At 47.2% G+C, this 21,643-nt stretch overlaps 1 protein-coding gene across 1 annotated transcript in view; it reads left to right on the top strand.

Annotated features, from left to right (window-relative positions):
* FLVCR1 (FLVCR heme transporter 1) overlaps positions 1-7,449 on the top strand; it is a 28,756-nt gene extending 21,307 nt beyond the window's left edge. The window contains exons 6-10 of the mRNA XM_047754133.1: positions 588-698; positions 1,475-1,580; positions 2,072-2,183; positions 5,379-5,446; positions 5,614-7,449. Coding sequence (XP_047610089.1) covers positions 588-698; positions 1,475-1,580; positions 2,072-2,183; positions 5,379-5,446; positions 5,614-5,700 — 484 coding nt within the window. The 3' untranslated portion in view covers positions 5,701-7,449. The remainder of the gene's footprint in view (positions 1-587; positions 699-1,474; positions 1,581-2,071; positions 2,184-5,378; positions 5,447-5,613) is intronic.
* The last annotated feature ends 14,194 nt before the right edge of the window (positions 7,450-21,643 follow it).

Below are 21,643 nucleotides of genomic sequence, written 5' to 3'. Positions count from 1 at the left end.
TATGGTTAGAAAACTGGACAGGCAGAGAAATGATTCCTTTGTTGCCCGGCTTTCATTCACCAAGCTCCTGCTGGGTGCATCACTCTTAGCTGGGAATCGTGGCAAGCTATACACATGTTCCCTGTCATTAGGCCATTGGGAAAAATACAGTGCTCACTTATGAAAAGTTAAATAATAATATAACAGACTAAAATAGATGTTAGGTGCCAATTATGTATAGAAAATGATTAGGGAGTTTGGAAGAAAGAGAGAATCCTATAAGCTGCTGTGGTTAGGAAAGGCATTTTGGAAGGGGTGACATTTGATCTGAATCTTGAAATATGGATAAAAAATTATCCTATTTGGTGGAGTAAAAATTATTCTATCCGTCTGACTATTCCTTCCTGAGTGAGCATTGGAGATGATTTCGTTTTTGTCGTCTGTGGCTAAAGTGCATGTTTTGGTGGAAACCATTTCCATAGATAAGAAGGGCCAGCTCTTAAAATGTGAAGAATTTATTGCTGTGTGGACAGAGCAGTAGCTAGCCCCATGATTTTTATGTGCCTAAGGAAATCAGACAAAAGCTAACGATTTTGTTTTTGTTTTAGACACACTACTCTGACAGTTTACATTTTATCTTTTGTTGGAATGGTTATATTTACTTTCACACTGAACCTCGGACACATTATCATCCTGTTTGTCACTGGAGGGTTGCTTGGGTAAGTGACAAGTGTGTTTAGGAGTGTGATAGCATGTCATTACAATTCTGAAGTATTTTTACTGTGATTTTTAATTTTTTAAGTTCTTCCAAAAATTCTTTAACATGTTAGACTTTAAAGGATCTGTCCTGTGCGTGTTAATGTAAAGGATCTATAAAAAACCATTTAAGTAAGTTTTTGGTACACTCTAGATGAAAAATGGATAAGCCTTCCTTCATCTAGCTAACTTCATTTGGCTAGAAAGACAGCTTCAGAGTTCCCATCGTGGCTTAGGGGTAATGAACTCCACTAGTATCCATGAGGACTCGGGTTCAATCCCTGATCTCACTCAGTGGGTTACGGATCTGGCGTTGCCGTGAGCTGCGGTGTAGGTTGCAGACATGGCTCGGATCCCACATTGCTGTGGCTATGGTGTAGGCCAGCAGCTATAGCTCTGATTCGACCCCTGGCCTGAGAACTTCCATATGCCGAAAGTGCAGCCCTAAAAAGACAGAAAAGAAAAAAAAAAGACAACTTAAAAAACCAGAAGTAAATTAGTCTCAGAAAAAAAAAAATCAGAAATTGTTTTGCTTTTTAGTTCATTGCTCTGCTTCTCAGTTCTTGTGTCCTTAGGTCACTTGCTGGATGATAATCTCATGTCTTCCTTTCACAGACCAAGCTCAAAACATTCACTTATTTGGTCATTAGAAGTAGGTCTGAGAAGTAGAGTGATTGCATCAGTATGTGGCATTGTCCTTCTAATGATTCTTTCCATAATGTTGGACTTGTTTTCTTAGTTTCTTTATGACTGGTTACCTCCCCTTGGGTTTTGAATTTGCTGTTGAAATCACTTACCCTGAATCTGAAGGTACTTCATCTGGTCTTCTTAATGCGGCTGCCCAGGTAAACCTCTGATTTCTCTTAAATCTGAAGTGATTATTTTACCAAATACTCTAATGGATAATGAACTTGGCCATAGTTTTGGTTTTAAAAACTCTGCCGTTTGATCTTCCTGTTATGGCTCAGCGGGTTAAGAACCAGACATAGTGTCTGTGGGGATGTGGATTCAATCCCTGGCCTCACTCAGTGGATTATGATCCAGCATTGCCACAAACCGTGGTGTAGGTCACAGATGGCGGCTCGGATCCATCGTTGCCGTGGCTGTGGTGTAGATCTCAGCTGCAGCTCCAATTTGATCCCTAGCTTGGGAACTTGGCATTTGTCTCAGGTGTGGCACCCCCCCCCCAAAAAAAAGTAAAAATTCCACCTTTCAATGAATGTTACCTAGAAGTCAAATCATATGAGTAAAATATACATAAGAAAATTTCTTGGGAAAATGCTATATTATTTTTAAAAAGCAAACTTATTAAAAATTATTTCTCATTTTATTTTAGATATTTGGAATTTTATTCACATTGGCACAAGGAAAGCTCATATCAAACTACGGTCCCAAGACAGGGAACATTTTCCTTTGTGTTTGGATGTTTATAGGCATCATTTTAACAGGTAATACTTACATCACATTTTCTTTATACTTGATGTTCATGGCTTGGCAGAGCTCAAGGGAAAAATTGAGATCAAGTTTTCCTCCAAGGATCTGAATCTATGAACTCATTTTTCAGGTTTCAAACTCAATACAATTACTATGCGTAGAAAATGAAACCACTATAACAAGAGTAAGTAAAGAACGGGAGTAGGCAGCCCCCAGTTCTGATTCTGCTGCTCACTAGCTGTGTGACTTTAGACAAGTTACTCAACCTCTCAGGTCGCCTTTTTCTCATTTACATGATAGGGTATTAAAAGCCTGCCTTAGAGGGTTGCTTTGAGGATTAACTAAGGTGGCTGGTAAAAAGCTCTAGTATAGTGTCTGGCGCCTAGGACACGCCTGAACAGGTTAGCTATTATTATAATGTGGTAACCAGAGTAAGAAGTCAGACGGTGGTTGTGGAAATAGCACGTGGACTTATTCTTCTTAGGTAGAATCAGAATAGACTCGAACAGGAAAGAGAATAGTGCCCAATCTCCAGAAAAAGAACGTGTAAAAGGACTTTCATCCTAGTTGATCCAGGCACACAGGTGTAAGGATGGGTTAGAAGCACGATTTATATCCAGCAGTGCTTCCAGGCCCATACTGGCCTCTACCGTTAATTGCATTTTGCTTACTTCTTTCTGCATCCCTTTGCCAGCATGCGAGACAGAGCCGTGGAGACCTGAAGAGGGACTGTTTTTTTGATCTTCTTATAACTTAATTCAAGGATAGACTCTAACAGAAAGATGTGAATCAAAACTTCTTCTTATGTTTGTTGAGTACCCAGTTATTCCTTCTGAAACCCCCAGCATGAGCTCTTACCAGTGATAAACACCTAGTTTGGAAATACACACCCACCTAAAGTCACTGCCATCCACTCCTTACTCTCAAAGGGACTGAATGTACTTTTTCCTCAGAAAAACATCTTAGCACGGGAGAGTTTTCCCCCTATTCTCTTCAGTTAGTAAAATAAAATATACAAACCTAAATGTTTTATAACGGAATTATGTAATTTAACACAACTGCCTTAATTACTGATCTGTCAATGATAATCCCATGTCGGTTCTTAATTTTCAGGGAAGTCATACATAGCTATCAAATAGATTGTTACTGTGGCACCCAAACAGGAAACAATTTTGTATTCTCTTTTCACATTATAAGATTCATAAATGTTATTTCAAACAAGCGAAATCCAGAAAAGTAATTAAGAAGTAAAAAAAAATCTTTAAACGTAGTTTCACATTGATGCTTTTACCATCTGAAAATGCTAATTACTGTCTCTCATATGTTAAGTATTTTCCTGGAGAGAGCTTGATGGGTTTATATGCAGTTTGTATAGACAGAGGAAAGATGGCTGGGAAATGTTGAAGGTCCTACCTTTGCTTTTTACAAATTTTTTCCCCTAGAATTGTTGGCAGGTCTTGTTTTGACAGGAATTACCATTTGAATGCAGTGTGTTTTGCTCTTCCAGTATTGACTGCTCTCTGTAAAGCAAATTATATTTGCTCCTTAGCCCATTTATGTCCATGGAAAAAAAGTATCTCTAAACACTTCATAGTGTTTCTGAATTCTACGATTAGTATTGATGATAAAGAAATACAGTTTCCTCCTATGAAAAAATGAGTAGCTGCTTTGATTTGCTCGATTGTAAGCAGGGTAGAGCAGATGAGTGGATGTTGCTTGTTGCTTCAATTTAAAACGTGGTGTTTAAATATCAAACTGCTCGTAAATATGAGCTTGTTATCCAACATCACCAGTTTCTGTAAAATCACTTAAATGTGTTCAGAAGGGCCATTTTTTATATATCCAAGTAGCTCCCTGTAGACATCTGAATTTCTAAAATGTTGGAATCAGTAAAGGAACAGAATTATAAGGGGCAGTGTGGATTTCTAAAGAAGAATTAGTTTTCATTTTTAGGACTGATTTTACTTTCACCTTTCATTTCTACTTTGCTTTATGACTGATTAGATTGTTTAACTACCCACAAACTTACACCTTTTCTAGTTTTACACTCTCTTTGTGCCGTCTACCACTTTAACTACCACTTTAACGCACTAGTAACTTCCCAGTTTGCACCTCCACACCCTGATCTCATTGCATTTCAGACCAGGGTGTCCAATCGCATATTTACTCTCAACCTGTGCAGCCCATGGAATTTTATCCTCGGCCTGCCCGGAACTGAACGCACCATCTTCCCCTCACACTTTTCCTCTTGCATTTTCATTTTCAGTAACTAGGACCACCACCCATTCAATTGCCCAAGCACGTCACCCACGTCCCCCTCCCCAAACTCTATTTTTCATATCCTATCAACCCACCGAGTCTCATTGGTTTGACTCTAAAATACCTCTGAAATCTGTCCCGACATTGCCATTTCTCACTCATTCAGTTCTTGCCATCCCTCAGCAGGACTCAAGCCCCTCGCCTGGCCCTCCCGCCTCTAGCCTTGTTGCTGACCATTGTCCACCCAGCTGCCAGATTGAGCTCCCTGCTGCCCAGGCCTGATCGTGTCCTCCCCTGTTCAGATGCAGTGTCCGCACTGTCACAGGGCCTGCATCCAAGCAACCCAGCCTCCTCTCTTGCCACCTTCCTCTGTACGCAGTGCTCCAGTGATCCCAAACTACCTAGTGCCAAGAATAGACTGTATTCTTCCTGCCCTGGTTTCTTGGCATGCACTGGTTTCCGCCTGCCTGGAACGCCTTCCTCTCTCCTCTTATCTGCTTGACAAGTTCCTACTCATTTTTCAAGTCTCAGTTCAAAGGTGTCCCCTCGGGCAATTCTTTCCTGATTTCCTCCTGTGACATGGGCCTTTTCCCCCATGTGCTCCCACTGTACCCTGTACATGCCAGCATTATTGGAGTTGTTACACGACGCTGTAACTGTTTGCATGTCAGTGTTTCCCTAGATTATAGGATCCTTTAGGGAAACACACTTTTTGTCTCTGTGCCTTCATTCTTAGCATCCTGTATTTGTTCACTAATGAATGACTTGCTAATTAAGCTAAAGCCTTAGAGAGGTGCTATTCTTTTTTCAGGCCGCAAGAATGTTATAGAATCTTACGGTGCTATAGTGTGCTAAATTTGACAAGCTCAAAAAGGTCTCGCACCGCTTGGAAGAAAGTCTATTTAAATACTTACTCTGTGGTAACTCCATTGATGCTTCTCTGTTTGCAGCATTAATCAAATCTGATCTGAAAAGACACAATATAAATAAAGGAGTTGCAAATGGCGATATGAAAGCTGTAAGTAATGAGTATTTTTATTACTGTATTACTGAGAAATGGGTGCCTGGAGTGTAACCCACGGACCCAGCCAGCTGTTTTCCATTTCTGAGCCACCTGTTGATCTGTCATGATGGCCTATGCTAGATACATACTGTACATTTTTCATCTTCTGATTCTTTCTACAGGTACCAGTGGATAGTCCCACAGATCAAGAATCCAAAACGATTCTGATGTCCAAGCAGTCAGAATCAGCAACTGATTCTGAGGTCTAACTTTGAGGTGAAAGGAAAAGTTACTATTGTGATAACTGAGTAGCAAAGCTTAGTTTATAGGTTATGGGGAATGGACACTTACTTGAAAATGACTATGACTCCTAAATGCAGTTACTGTTTTTACTCACTTGTTAATTGAAGCGATGTTTTGCTTCAAATGCTTTTGCTTACATCATTGTAATACTACCATTTATCTAATGAACGTCCCATCTTACGTCGTTGATCCAAAAGCAAGCTTCTTGACATTTGTTTTTCAGAAGTTAAGTGTTGTTCTTTTTGTAGAAAACAGACACGTGGAAGACTTTTCTAAGATTATGATGCGGAGGTCCAATCCCTTCCAGTCACGTAGGAGGGAGTTTGTTTACTTGAAACTAGCCAGGGGTACCAAGTGTACAATATATAACTAATTCTCTCTCTTCCCATTGTTTGGAGCAACCGTCCAAGCCCCCTTCTTGTGCTAGAGTCACAGTTAGACCAATATGACACGTCTAACCCACCAGTGACCCTACTGGCGTGAGACTCCAGATGAACTCTAAGATTTTGCCCATTTCTTACATTCTTGTTAGCAAATGCTTTGTACCAGATCCTGTCGATGGAACCCATAACCTCGGTCTTATGCTTATGTTCTCATGGAGTGAAGGAGCCCGGACAGACTCATTGCCCAGAGTCCTCCTTGGTGCTGCCTTCCCGTCGTGGTACAAACACTAACACTCTATGTATTTTTCCCCCAATACGTAACTTCTAGTAAGAAAATTTCATCCTACGTGTTACTGGCTTTTTCTTGATTTCTTGTGACACACCTTCTTCTTTTGCCTTGAGGATTCCTGAGATAAGGAAATCTCTGATAACTTCCAGTGGCCTAGGTGTTCCCATTCAGGGGGAGACCTCTGGGAACGCTCCCTGTTCGAATCCCGCAGCATCCCCCTCATGCCCATCCTCCTGTGAGGAGGGCTGTGCCCCCTCGGCACACTGGGCCAGAGGAGTCTCTTCTCACCACACAGTGTGGGTAAGCATGTGCTGCAGGGACAGCCCGCTCTTCCCACGCTCAGGGCAAGGGGAACAGGAGCCAGCGTGTTTCCACAGTGCCTCCCACTGCGTTCCGTTCGGAGTGAGAATCTAAATGTTGCTTGTGTCCTGACTGTCTAAGCTGATGGGGGACATCTTTAGAGTTGAGGGTATTTAAATGGCCATAATATTTATATTATGTCCACACAAACACAAAAGCCAATCAGGTATATGCCCTGAGTACCTTGAAGTCCATCAGCAGTTCAGACTCGGGCCTACTAGATGCATTACTTTATGTTAAAATGACAACATTCTCTGTAACCCATCGGCAGTAAATTATATGGAATCTTAGCCTGGAGAGCGTGTTACCAGAAGAACTGAGCTGGGAGTCAGGGACGGCGGGGTCTGTGTCCTGGATCTGTTTCTAGCCTCCCTGTAAATCTCCAGGTAGCATTTTTCTCATCTGTATAATGAATGTGTCGAATTTGATCTCAAAGATCTTTTATGAATCTTAAATGCTAAGTCTTGAACAGACAACTGTGGTTGCTGCCTTGTAGATACAGGGAATTTTAAATCTGTTCTTAGCCTTTTTTGTTCATTTGGTGATAGACAAGCAGAGTTTGTGAAATCATTAACTTCCTTAGATATTTATATCAGAGGTTTTAGGGCCAAAAAATTTTTTTTTTCCTGCTTTTTAGGGCCACACATATGGCACATGGATGTTCCCAGGCAAGGGGTCAAATTGGAGCTGCAGCTGCTGGCCTACTCCACAGCCACAGCAACGCCATGTCTGAGCCACGTCTGAGGGACCTACATCACAGCTCATGGCAATGCCAGATCCTTAACCCACTGAGCGAGGCCAGGGATTGCACCGGCATCCTCAGATACTACTCAGCTTTGTTACTGCTGAGCCACAATAGGAACTCCCAGAAATGCATTTGAAGGTCCATCCTCTAAGTCATTATTTTTATTTTTAAACTGTCAGTGTTGGAGTTTCCTGGTGGCACAGTGGGTTAAGGATCCAGCATTGTCGCTGCTGTGGTGTGGCTTCAGTCCCTGGTCCAGGAGCTTCCACATGCTGTAGGCATGGCCAAAAAGGAAAAAAAACCTGTTAATGTTGTTTAAAATAACCATGTACTTGCTGAGTTCCTGAGGTTTTGAACAAATTACAGATAAAAATTGGGATATTTATTTCCAAAAAGTGTACATACATGTATGTCATGTGTAATTTTCCTTGTTGGTTAGAAAAAGAGTGAAATATGATGTGACAAAATATACAAGAATTGATAATTTTTCTGTATTTTGAGTTAAATTTGTCTGTGATAGATCAGGTAAGAATGTCATATAATTCCATGTCATATCTTTAGAAAATGTAATTGGATAACCATCACTTGTGTAAATATTAACCAAGTGATTTTAGAAAGAAACTAGATGCTTTCAGAAGCTCTTGTATTTGTAAATGTTGAGAATACAGCTTTTGCCTTATGTGAATGTTGGAGAAATCGCTTTAAAAATATGTTTTCAAAATACGTGTAAACTTAGCGTATTGCCAGAAGAATGGCTGTCATTTTTCGTGGTCTAATTTTTGTTCTTTGTACTGTTTATCTGTATGCTTTTTGCTCAGTGTTTTAAACTTGAGATAAATTTATTTTTGTAATATTAACTTTGTATGGCTTTTTTTTTAAGTTCTTCAGTACATGTGGAGAGTGAAAAGGGATTTAAAAGATTTCAGATGGGGCGAGGGTGGTTTGTAGAACACAAGGTAACAGAGGCCGCCAGGGCCAGGTTGAACCAGCAGAGTAGCCAAGGCTCAGCGCCCTCCCTTTCCTTTGGCACCCACCTCTCACTGCCCAGATGGGCCACCTGCCGAGAGCCATCAGGGACACTGCACCTAAGCTCAGACTGTTGTCTGTCCCTTTGTCCTGGTAGCAGGTACCTTTATGGCACCTTAGCTCCTAGAGTATGTGACACTGTTCCTCAAGACTTGCTAATTAATATAGTAAAACTCAAATTTCTTCATTGAAAATAGGGTATGATAAACATTCATTCTTCATAAGATCCAATACATGGAGGAGTTCCTGTCGTAGCTCAGCGGTAATGAACCTGACTAGGACCCATGAGGATGCAGGTTTGATCCCTGCCCTCACTCAGTGGGTTAAGGATCCGGCATTGCCACAAGCTGTGGGGTAGGTCACAGACACAGCTTGGATCTTGTGTTGCTGTGGCTGCGGTATAGGCCGGCAGCTGCAGCTCCAATTCAACCCCTAGCCTGGGAACTTCCGTATGTCATAGGTGCGGACCTAAAAAGCAAAAAAAAAAAAAAAAAAAAGGTAAATAAATAAAATAAAATAAATAAATAAATGCATGGTAAGTGTTTAGAATACAGCTTGACATAGTACACACCCAAAAGTCGGTTACTAGTTTAATGTATAAATGACCGGTAACTAGCATTTAGTGCCGCCTATGTGTATTGAGATTTGAAGAGAGGCGTTACATCTAAAGTGACTTACGTCTAAAGACGCCAGTGAGGAAGATGTGCGGTCCTGCGGGGGTGTCAATAGAGAAGATATTTAGGGAAGAGGGCACTGATCTGTACTATTCAAATCAGGCCAGGCAGGGGCCAAAGCCTCCCGAAGCTAGTCTCCTGTTCTAATCAATGGGTTGATGTCTAGTAAGGAAATTGGGACAGACTGAAGGCCTGAAGAACACACACTTAAAAATCATTGAGGAGCCCAGTCATTGAGGAGAACTTCTGTTTGGTGAGTTACGTCTGTCAATATGTATCATATTAGAAACTCAAAAAAACCTATTCATTTAAAAATAACTTCAGGAGTTCCTGTTGGTGCAGTGGAAATGAATACCACTAGGAACCATCAGGATTCGGGTTGGATCCCTGGCCTCGCTCAGTGGATTCAGGATCTGGTATTGCCGTGAGCTGTGGTGTGGGTTGCAGATGCGGCTTGGATCTGGCATTGCTAAGGCTGTGGCGTAGGACCGCAGCTGTAGTTCCAATTAGACCCCTAGACTGAGAACCTCCATATGCCACATGTGTGGCCCTAAAAAAGAAAAAAATAAATAAAAATAGCTTCAGGGATGGAGTTCCCTGGTGGCTCAGCAGGTTAAGGATTCAGAATTGTCACTGCTGTGGCATGGGTTCAATTCCAGGCCTGGGAATTTCCACATGCCTCTGGCACAGCCAGAAAGAAAACAAACAATTTTCCAAAACAAAACAAAGGTAGAAAAATTTTAATATTTAAAGAAGAACTTTTTTAAAAGTGAAGGTGTAAAAAGAAAAAATAAAAGTAGGGACCTCAAAATCTAAATCCTTGCCCATGAGGAGGCGGGGCGGTGTATCCACAGCACGTGGAAGTTCCCAGGCCAGGAACTGAACCCACACCACAGCAGCACCCCAACCTGCTTCAGCGACAATGTCAGGTCCTCAACCTGCTGCACCACAAAGCAACACCTCTCTCAATAAGCCCTTTCTTAGAGCTTACTGAGAATCAGTAAAATTACATTTAAATTTTCAGTGGGGAAAAAAGACTTCCAAGAAGAAGAAAAAGTACCATTCTTATTTTCCACAGCAGGCAAAGATTCATGGGTGAGCCCCACATTTCTGAAATCAAGTCTTTCTCCTGTAACCCACCCGCCCAGCCTCAGCTTCCTGGACCGAGAAGTGCGCCCCCACCCCACACTCTGCCGAGGAGCTACTCATTCGTACAGGTGACCCCTTCCCCTGAAGTGACTCAGGGGGTCTTGACACCATCTGGCGCTTGGAAAAATGCCTCTGTGACATCTCACGGGAGATAAAATACCTTCGGGTCCCTAAAGAGAGATAAGGTTTCAAAACGCACTGGCCACCAAGAAAGAATACCGTATCTTAAACCAGTACTGAGATCTCTAGATGTCCTGTGAACAGGTCTGAATAGGAGAGGACCTGAGTCTGGAGGCCCTAGAGCCTTGAGAAAGGAGGAGAATGGGATTCAGGAGGCGGGGAGAAGATGCACATTTCCCATCTAGACAAACGACAGAGCAGGCCTCTGCCTGGTCGTGTCGCATGCATTCATGTTGCTTTTCCCTTCATTTCTGTTCGTGTAAGCCCACGATGAAACGGTCGCTCTAAAGAGAACAAACTGCCAGAAACCAGCAGAGACTTGATGTCTGGTTAGGGCCTCTGCGTTCGGGTGGACACGTGCTGCTCAGATACACCTGTCTTTCCCACAGAAACACCCGATTCCTCCAGGGATTGAAATTGCCCCGGACCTCCTGAGATGAACAGGTAGAATTAATGTTGGTAAAGCTTCATAGTGCATGAGTGACGCTGAAATGAGAGTGCTTTCTCTTTCAGTGAGAAGCCTGATCCTTCAAAACGTATTTTGTAAGCTCTGGATCATCCAGCTTAGGGCAGCATTTATGGGTGGCAGAGCTTCCCAGTATTAGAGAAAGGGTCCCTGGAGAGGTTATACGAAGGGCATAGATCCCTCACGTCTAAATCTATGGTTATGTTATTGATGTGCATTATTTTATTGCCCCTGCGGCAGTGTGAGCCCTTTGAAATGGTATGTCAGGTAAAAACACATGTGGCATTCGGGAGTATAAAGGCTTAGGTGTGAAACCAACTGACTAAAGTCTTGGGAAACTAATGGAAACCCTTTGAGTTTCCTCTGCTAAATGGGATCATATTTCCTAGCCTGCAGGGTGGTGGCAAGGATGAATTTTACACAGAGGGCCCACAGTAGCTTCTGAAGAAATCAGATCCGTTATTATTCTCACTGAGAAACAATATCAGCAGGGATGTGCTATGAGGAGCTCCTGAGAAGCAGTTGACTGATTTGGGAGAACTTGGTGTTCAAGTGTTTGAACTTGATGTTATTCATAGCCGCTGCCATGAAAATCATTAATGTTCAAAGGATTTAGATGCTTCCGTGAGCACGTGGGTGCAGCCCTGGAGCATTGTGATCAGCACAGGAAACAAATGAATTTTGTTTGGGAGGGACAAAAATCTGAGCAAACGGGGCGGGGAGTCAAGGTAGCTTGGCACCAAAGAGCAGAACCGAGACGCTCTTGTGGGCAGGAAAAAAGTGGTTTGTATGTTTCTTGCCCAGCCCATGACAAAGACGATAAACAGCAAGCTAGGAAGGAAGCTCCACAAGCCCGCTGCCCATCACAGCCCTTCATTTCTCCTCATTTCCTTTTTGTTCACATGCATGTTTAATCAAGTATAAAGCAATTTGTACATTCCACCTAATATTGTAATTGCTATGTGGCTTCTATCAGAATTTCTATATTTTCTATGTGGCTACATGGGCTTTGTTAATCCCTATTTTATTTTACTTAGTTTTTTTTTCCAGTTTTATCGAGACACGATTGACATATAATTCTATGTGTTTAAGGTGTACGACATAATGATTTGATATAAATACATATTGAAATGATTGCCACAGTAAGTTTGGTTAATATCCATCACTTCACATAGTTACAGTTTTTTTCTTGTGATGAGCACTTAGAAGATCTCCTCTCTTAGCAATTTTTGTTTGTTTTTCTTTTTTACGGCCACACCCATGACATATGGAAGTTCCCAGACGAGGTGTCAAACAGGAGCTGCAGCTGCAGGCCACAGCCACAGTATCTGAGACCTATGCTGCAGCTTGTGCCAACGCCAGATCCTTAACCCACTGAGTGACACCAGGGATCAAACCTACATCCTCAATGGACATTATGTTGGGTTCTTAACCTGATGAGCCACAACAGAAACTCCTCTTAGCAACATTCAAATCACTGTTATTGCAAATCCCTGTATACTATTCCAACAAGGCCAAGATCCCATAAGTTACTTAATGGTTTCCTGCTCATGGCCATTTGTTTGTTCACTTAGCCAACATTTCTTGAGCATTTGCAGGGTTGTCAGGGATTATGCCAGGACCTGGAAATACAGAGCAGTGTCCTGCTCTCAAAATTCTGAAGACAAGAGAACAAATCATCAGAGACCACAGCATGGTCAGAGGCTATACATGTGCAAAGGAAGGCGGAGCCCCAGGGGCAGCGACCCTCCTGCAGGACAGGACGCTCAGGGCCGGACTCAGCTCTCACCGAGGGAGTCACACCAGACCTTTCTTCTGAATGGAGAGGGACTGTGATGCTCGCAGGTCCCGATTTCATTGCTACACCCCAAATGCCTCTGCCTAACCCAGCCCTCACTCACCCTCATCTTCTGGTTTGTCAAATCCCTCTCAGCTCCCTCCAACTCAGTGAGACACGGAAGCCTGAAGTGTAATCCTGGATTACATGTGCATCTTAAATGGGTCTAGGTGAAATAGACAAAGCTCAGACAGTCTCAGAGTTCCTGCTGTGGCTCAGCAGGTTAAGAACCCGACCAGTATCCATGAGGACATGGGGTTTTGATCCCTGGCCTCCATTGATCAGTGGGTTAAGGATCCACTGTTGCCTCAAGCTGCCCTGTAGGTTGCAAATATGGCTCGGATCTGGTGCTGCTTTGACCCCTAGCCTGGGAACTTCCAGACAGTCTCAATTGTCTGGGAAGACAGACTATGCCAGGCTATGTGTTTCCTTGTGTCCCTGAAGTCACTTTGCTTTACACTGTTGCCTTTTTGATCTCTAAGTAAATCTGCTTCTTTTTAGCACTGAAAGTCTGGCTTTCAGTTTGGGTAGACCAGGCACGGTGCCCAGAGAGCTGATTCCGGTCCAGAACTAGGGAAAGCACGCCCTCTACCGATCATTTCACAAACTAATTCAGACTCTCTGCTGAAACTTCACTGGATTGGGGGGGGGGGGTGTTTGGGGGATGGGGGACAGGGATGTGCTGGTTCATTTCAGCCATAGCCAAACAAGCAGGAATCACTTGCCCCAAACACACACACACACACACACACACACACAGCATGTCTAGGCAGCACAGCATGGAACAACAACAACCTCTCGAACTTCTAGTGATGCTTCCAAGCCAAATGATGGGATGGCTGGTGAATGGGCTGACTTCTTTCTTTTTTCTTAAAAGAGGGGTGATTATTTTTTTCTGGCCCTTCCTGCATGTGGAAATCCCCAGGCCAGGGATCGAACCCATGTCACCGCAGCAATAAAGCTGCTGCTATGACAAGGTCAGATCCTTAACCCGATGTGCCACAAGAGAACTCCTGAAACTCAGAAGCTACTTTTTATCTTTTTCAGCTGTGCCAGCAGCTCCTGGGCCAGGAATGGAATCCAAGCTGGGGCTTTGACCCACGGCACAGCTGTGGCAACACTGAATCCTTAACCCACTGCACCACAACAAGAACTCCAGAAGCTATTCTGTTTCTTTTTTCTTTTTTCTAACTCCTCTTTACTGTCCCGCACCATCTCTGTAAGATGGGAAAGAGCATGGGGTTTTTCCACTGGAGGCTGCTCCCGCTCCTTAGGGCTGCTCCGGACTCAGCCCGGTGGCCCAATGGTGGGCTTCCTTCCTCGGAAACCCCTCAGCTCGCGGCCACAGGCTTTCTGCCTTCTCCACCCCCGCTGACCACAGATCAAGAAGTCGAGGGCCTGTGCTGAACAAAACACAGCAGTTTTAGGTTGGGCAAAGGGCTTTGCACGCAGCAGTAGTATCTAAGCCAGGTTATCGGGGGATCTATGGAAACATACCCTCTAAGTTGGGACAGACACTCCTCTGTACCTGGAGGAGGAAAGGCATCCTTCAGTGTCTCTCCCTCTCACAGGCTTCTCAGCAGCCCCGCAAGCCCTTTCCACTGGCAGGCACGCCTAAAGAAGGATACTCTGAACAGCACACTGGGGCCAGGGGATGGGCTGCTCTGAATGGGGGCCTCGGTGTGGCCCCCAAGCCCTGCCTCCCCCGCCAGGACTCGTAGCTGACCTTAACCCAGAGGCTGTCAGGCCAGGCCTGTCTGGGAATCCCCGGAGGCCTTATTAAACTACAGAGTGCTTCGCCCATCCCCGGGGGTTCTGATTCTGCAGGTCTGAGGTGGGGGCCCAAGAATGTGTGATCCAGGAGTTCCCACTGCGGCCCAGCGGAAACGAATCCAACTAGGAACTGCGAAGTTATGGGTTTGATCCCTGGCTTCCCTCAGTGGGTTAAGGATCCACGCCACAGCCGCAGTCGGGATGCCGGGTTGCTGGGGCTGGGGCTGCGCCGTGGCCGGCAGCTGTAGCTCCAATTCGACCCGTAGCCTGGGAACGTTTATATGCAGCAGGTGAGGCCCTCAAAAGCAACAACAACAACAAAAAGAATGTGTGATCCTGACAAGTTCCCAGGTGAGGTGGATGCTGCAGGTGCGGGGACCACACTCTGAGAACTCCCACCCGAGAGTAACTGCCTCCAGCCTGGCTTCCCTCGCTTGGTGTGGCTGAGCACACGCTGCCCTTTCAGGGGAGTCGGCCTGGGCTCCATGCCGCTCCGCACCCCCCCACCCCCCAACTCGCGCCGATGCCCGAGAAACGCTACCTCCAGCATCATTGGAAACATAACCTGGCTGGTCCTTTCAGGATCCAGATGGGAGGCTTTTATCTTTCGCTTGTGAAGAGGAACAAGGTAGAGATGTGGCTTCTTAGCTACCCCAACAGTTCAACAGTTCCGTGCCCTGCGGGTGCGTCAGTGGCTGTGGCAGAGCTGCCGTGGGACTCAGGCCAACGGGCACGTGCTACTGCGCAGAAACCACCGGAGCCCCCGGGGGCCAGGCTGGTCCCTGGGGGGTGTAGGCTGTCCCTCTCCTAATCAGACAATATCTTCCTCCCTCCCCTTGCTTTGGGATCAATTCAGAGACCAGGGTGGATTTGAGACGGGAGCAGAGGACTCTGCTTCCAGGAAAGGACCATTGGAAAAACCAGCTTCTAGGAAAGCAGCTTTCTCCCTGGGGAAGATGCCACTAATGCACCCCCCATCACACAGCCCCCTGATTGCCACTAGCGTGGAAGACAAACACCCTTACCTGGTCTGGAGAAAAGGTAGCAAAAAGAAGAAGAGGTCCACCCCAGAACCTGGGAGAAAAATCCAACACTTTCAACAGGGCAAACTCCTAGGCTTGACTCAATGGCCGGCATCCCTCTGACTTGAGGGGAAGAGGGAAAGAGATGCTATGGTCTTGATTTTTAAGCTCTCAGCATCACCTGGTGATCCCTAGTACTGCCTCATGGGATCAGATCCACACAAGACAACCACTTTCCTGAAAGATACCCACTTCTAGAACTATCAAGTACGGTTGGCCCAGCCCGCCCTCTGCCTGTTTGTTTTCCCTGTATTATTTATAAGGATGTGGAATTGTATGAAGAGGACTTTTTTCTTCTTCAAATTATCTTTTAAATAATTTTATTTTATTTTTTTTTCTTTTTAGGGCCACACCCATGGCACATGGAAGTTCCCAAACTAAGGGCCGAATTGAAGATGCTGGCCTACACCACAGCAACACCGGATCTGAGCTGCATCTGCAACCTAAGCCTGCCGCAGCTTGCAGCCACACCAGATCTTTAACCCACTGAACGAGGCCAGGCAGGGACCGAACCTGAATCCTCATGGATGCTAGTTGGACTCTTAGCCCACAACAGGAACTCCCTAAATTAGCCCTAACAGGAACTAAATTATCCCACAATGGGAACGAAATTATCCCACAACAGGAACCCCCTATTTATCTTTTAAAATGCAAGGTCTCGGAGTTCCCATCATGGCTCAGCGGAAACAAATCTGACTAGCATCCATGAGGACGCAGGTTCGATCCCTGGCCTCGCTCAGTGGGTTAAGGATCTGGCGTTGCCATGAGCTGTGGCATAGGCGGGTGGCTACAGCTCTGATTTGACCCCTAGCCTGGGAAACTCCATATGCCGCGGGTGCCACACTAAAAAAGAAAAGAAGAAGAAAAAAAAAAAAAACGCAAGGTCTTCTCTGAGTTTCCATCCCCCAGGTTAATTATGGGATTTGTTCATTTATTCATTCAACAAACATTAAACAGTACTTTGGGCCAGGGGATGGGTTGCAGAGCCAAGCCAGACCTGATGCCAGCTCTCGTAGTCTGGTGAGGACGGACATATGGAGAATATGACTGGCGTGAAAGAGTGGAGGAGAGGTTCTTTGCCACGTGCTAAGCACATCAGCAAGACTGAAGTCTGTGGGTGGCGGTAGGGTGGGCAGGGAGTGGGTGAGGGAGGACCTGGGGGCAGACCTGCTGTTTGAGCGGAGTCTCACAGGTGCATCCATCTACGCCCCTGTGACCTCTAATTTTCTGACTTTTCCCACCCAAAGGGAGCTGCTGCCCTTGGCAAAAGCCCAAATGCATTTAAGCCCCAACCTCCCCACTCCCATTTTTGTTCTCTAGTTTCCTTCTGCACCATCTCAGCTGACTTTCCTGAAAGGAATATGTGGCTGGTGTAGTTGGTGTGTCCCTGTCACTTCAGCCCCTCCCCGGGACAGGGGAGCAATTTATACCTGGGAAAGATTCTCCTGAATTTGAAGGGTTTGAGGGAGCTCTGTCTTGGCAGGGGACCAGATCCAAAAAAAAAAAAAAAACCCTTTCCAAAATGCTAATTCAGTTTGTACGACAACGACCAGGGATGCTTGTAATTAGAAACCAAACCAAACCAAAACCCCTCCCAGGTTGTTCCGGCCCACTCCTGGACACGGCTGTGGAATTCCTCATGAGCATCCCACTTGTTCCCGAGGCAACTGGGTGGTGGCCACACCTTTTGCCTCTGAAGGCTTCTGCCACCTATTGGGAGGACCACCTGGGCTGCTGAGGAGGAGGGAAACGCCTCCAGAAAACGATGGCTTTGGAGGGCTAGAAAGGTCTGACCAAGTCCCTGGCTTAGGAAGGAGCCCGATAGCCGCCTGGGGCATCACCCAGGGCCGGGAACATGCTCACTGGAGGCCTCCCTGCCGAAGGGTCCACAGCAACATCACTGACCCATTAGGGAGCAAGGCTGGTCAGGCTCCAGGATGAAGGGTTGGGGTCCTTCTTTAGGGGAGATAATAACACACGTGTCTGTTGAGGGCATTACGGTCCCCAAAGGGCTTCCCTGCACGTGCTCTCATGTGACCATCACAGCCATCCTGCACGGGAGGCAGGGTTGACTCCTATAACCATGGCGGCACCAAAAGACGGCTCAGAAGGGGCTTCAGCCTCGCCCTGGCTCCCCATTCTGCATCCCATGGCCAATGGGCCTAGAATTCAGGTAAGTGGTGTGCCTGCGCTCGTAGGCCGTTTCCCAGCACCTCCTTTCCTAGGGCCCTAAGTAAACCTCCTACTTTAAACCCGTGGAGCTTCAATGATTATAACCATTTTTGCAGAAGCATCACCTCAGACTCAGCCTTGCCAAAAGCTGCAGGGCTAGAAAAGAATGGATCCGGGATAAGGACAGATTTGCAGGGCAGGCCTCTGCAGTGCTCCCTGCTGCCTCCCTGGGAAAAGGTGGGTGAGAAAACCAAGCTGGGAGAGGCTGGCAGCCCCAGCGTCAGGCAGGCGCCAGTCCCTCTCCAGGACCCAGAGGAACAGAAAATGCCTTGAGGGGCATCGGGGCTGGCTTTCTTAGCCCTGGTGTGAAGCTGCTGCTGTCACTTCTGCCTCCCAACACCCACAGGACAGTTGCCTTGGATGCTCCCCAGCAGTGGGCCCCGTGCAGACCCTCCAGAAAGACGGGCTCCCACAGCCGACCTGTCTGGGGCCGCCATCACCGCCGGCGCCCTCAAGGCAGCCCCCTTTCCATGACCCCCCCACCCCCCACGGACTGCATGGCAAGGTTCTGGGCCGGTGACAGAAGCCAGGTCCACAGAGGTGGACACTGTGGCCTGCTAATTATGCCAGTTGTAAGCCACACCGGTGATTCCCAAACTTCTTGGAGATCCTGGGGATGTTTTGGTAAAAAGTCCAACACACTAACCCACCTGCTCCTGAGTCAGACCCCCTGTGGGAGCTGGAGGTTCATATACGTTAGGCTTTTTTTTTTTTTTTTGTCTTTTGCCATTTATTGGGCCGCTCCTGCGGCATATGGAGATTCCCAGGCTAGGGCTCCAATCGGAGCTGTAGCCACTGGCCTACACCAGAGCCACAGCAACACGGGACCCGAGGAGCGTCTGCAACGTACACCACAGCTCAGGGCAACGCCGGATCCTTAACCCACTGAGCAAGGGCAGGGACCGAACCCGCAACCTCATGGTTCCTAGTCAGATTCGTTAACCACTGAGCCACGACGGGAAATCCACGTTAGGCTCTTTGACGACAGCTTTGTGTTGAATAAAGTATGGGAGTACCCTGGTGGTCTAGTGGTTAGGACTTGGTGCTTTTACCACTGTAGCCCGGGTTCAATCCCTGGTCTGGGAACTGAGATCTTACATCAAGCTGCTGCACGCTGCAGCCAATATATATATATATATATATATATATATATATATATATATATATATATATATATAAAATTTATGCCTTGTGTTTATTTTAGTAACCGTTATGTTGTTTCAATCCTGCAGCAGAAAATGTATCTTCAAAAGCTACCTTAGAGTTCCCTGGTGGCTCAGTGGGTTAAGGACCTGGCATTGTCACTGCTGTAGCATGGGTTCACTCCCTGGCGCAGGTACTTCCACATGCTGTGGGCGTGATTAAAAATAAAAGCTGCCTTGGTTTAGAGTGACTGGTAGTGGGAGGGTTAGGGTCCATCACGGCCCATCCGATGGACACAGGAGAACAGTGGGGCATCTGGGCATCACATCACCAGGCCAGGCTCAGCTCAGGTGGGCACCTACACCTGGGGGTCGTGGTGGCTGGGCTGCTACGTGCTGCACCAGGGGTCCCATCTGTCCCTCCCTGGGAGAACTGAGCCTCTGCTTTTCCTGTTCCTCCATGCTTCCCACCTCAGCTTCTGCTCTGAACCCCTGGCCTGGAGCCCTGAGGATAAAGACAGCCACCCTCTGGATGTTAGCTCTGCCCCAGGATGGGCACGCTCTCCCTCTCTGACCTGGGGACCTAGGCCAGTGTCCCTGGTTCCTGAGTTGGCTGGAGCATGCTCCTCCGTCAGAGCTGCAGTTGAGCCACCAAAGAGGGCCCTGGAAGCCAAAGCTAAACAAGGAGGCTCTCTGGGGGTGAGAACTGTCTGGCGTGATAGCCACCAAAAGGGGCTCTGTGGTGGGGAAGCGGGCAGCAGAGAGAGGTGGACAGAGCCTACAAAGGCTTTGGTGTTAGTTCTTCCTCTCTTACTAGCTTGGGCCTTACGAGCTGTGTGACTTTAGGCAGGTTACTAACCTCTCTGAGCTGAGTCTTGTTGGGAATTCGGTGTGAGTGGGTTACATGAGACAGAGATTGCAGGTTCCCAGGCAGTGCGGATGCCCTACAAATGCTGTTCCCATGTCCTTCCCCCTCCCTCAGAGTCTGGGTCTCCAGCACAGTCAGGACAAGCCAGATGTCAGGACCAAACGCACAGCCTACTCCACAAGCCCTGGGAATGCCACAGCTGCCAGCTCCTTCTATAAAAATGCAAAATCAGAGCCAGGCCCTGGGCCTCCTGCCCTTCTGCGGCTGCGGTCAGGGGGCAAGGGAAACAGCAAGGGGCCTTTGTCCCAGCCTCCTGGCTGAGCTCACCCGGGTCCTGCAGCGCTGGTCACACAGGCTGGAGGGGGCTGTGCCCTGAGAGGCATCCCTCCCCCAAGCTCCTGATAGAAGCCCAAGGAGGGCCCAGCCAGTTGAGCCCCAGGGTCTTGGCACACCTGTCTTCAGAATCGGACAGCAGTTGCGTGCTCTCCCAGGGAAGAGGGGCTCTGCTTCTCCCGGGACCCCCTGAACATGAAGGCAGCTTTCGGAGCCTGACCCCTGATAGGGTCACGGGTTGGCACATAGAGGCCTCTTGCCAGGGGCCTGCTGTGCCCAGTCCCCATGAACTCTACACACAGGTGGGCTTGCCCTTCTAAACAGACTTTGGGTTTGGCTCTCAGCTAAAACTCTTAGTCTTAAAACTGCCGGGGAGGCGGACTTGGGCGAACGCCCCGCGGGGCTGCGGATTCCCCAGCGCTTTCCAGCACCTGCTTCCTAAGCTGTGAATCAATGAGCCGGGCTGCCTCCCTGGTTTGTCCCTAGGGGGAAGGCTGGGCTGTTGTTCACACTGTGGCCACCGGGTGGCAGTGTGAAGCACTGTCCCGGCTGCACCCTCCGTCTGGGGCTCCGCCACTGCTGCAGGGATGCTCAGATGTGGGCCAGAATCCCCCAAGAGCCTGTTCAAACGCTTTTGTCCTGCCTGTTACCAGCTTTGTGACTTTAGCAGGTTACTCATCTTTTTGATCCCATTTTCTGATGCAGCAGGTCAGAGTTGAGGCTGAGACTTTGTATGTCTATCTAGTTCCCAGGTGACATGGCAGTTGCGGGTCAGGGGACAGCGTCAGGGGCTAAGAACCCCTCGCACGCTCCTAGGAGGCCAGCGGCCTGAGATCCAACTCTCTGATCTCATAGAAAATGGAGGTGACCACGGCTCTCCTTCTTGGAAGGCCTTGTGCTGGCATTGCTCACATTCTCCCCCACACACCCCCAAACCCCATTGGCCCCCAGTATTTTTTGTCACTGTCCCTAGAGCATATTTCCATTGAAACCCTCCGTGACCAGTTAACCTTTCTGCAACCGCAGGAGCTCAACAGAGGATAGGTGCCACTGGAGAGAGAGCAGGCATAGGAGGAAAGTAACAGGAGAAGGTCGGCGGAAGGAGACAGTGGGAGGGTGCTCCGCACATGCGCAGTGGCTTCGGTGCCGCCCCAGACAGGATAACCACCACCCACGGTCGGGCCTGAGATGCCAGGTATCCGCGGAGGCCCCCTCCTGCCCTTCTTGGCAGACCCTTCCCCGGCTCCCTGCGGCGTGTGACTGCGCTCTGGCCAGTGGAATGCAGGTGGAAACGATGCCTTCCTACCCTGGCCCCCAAAGGCTCCCTAGGAAGCCTCTCTCTGTCTGTGTCTCTCCCCCAGGCTGCCTTC

The sequence above is a fragment of the Phacochoerus africanus genome, chromosome 11, assembly GCF_016906955.1.
Source record: "Phacochoerus africanus isolate WHEZ1 chromosome 11, ROS_Pafr_v1, whole genome shotgun sequence".
NCBI lineage: Eukaryota > Metazoa > Chordata > Mammalia > Artiodactyla > Suidae > Phacochoerus > Phacochoerus africanus.
This window is presented reverse-complemented; position numbering and strand designations above follow the sequence as displayed.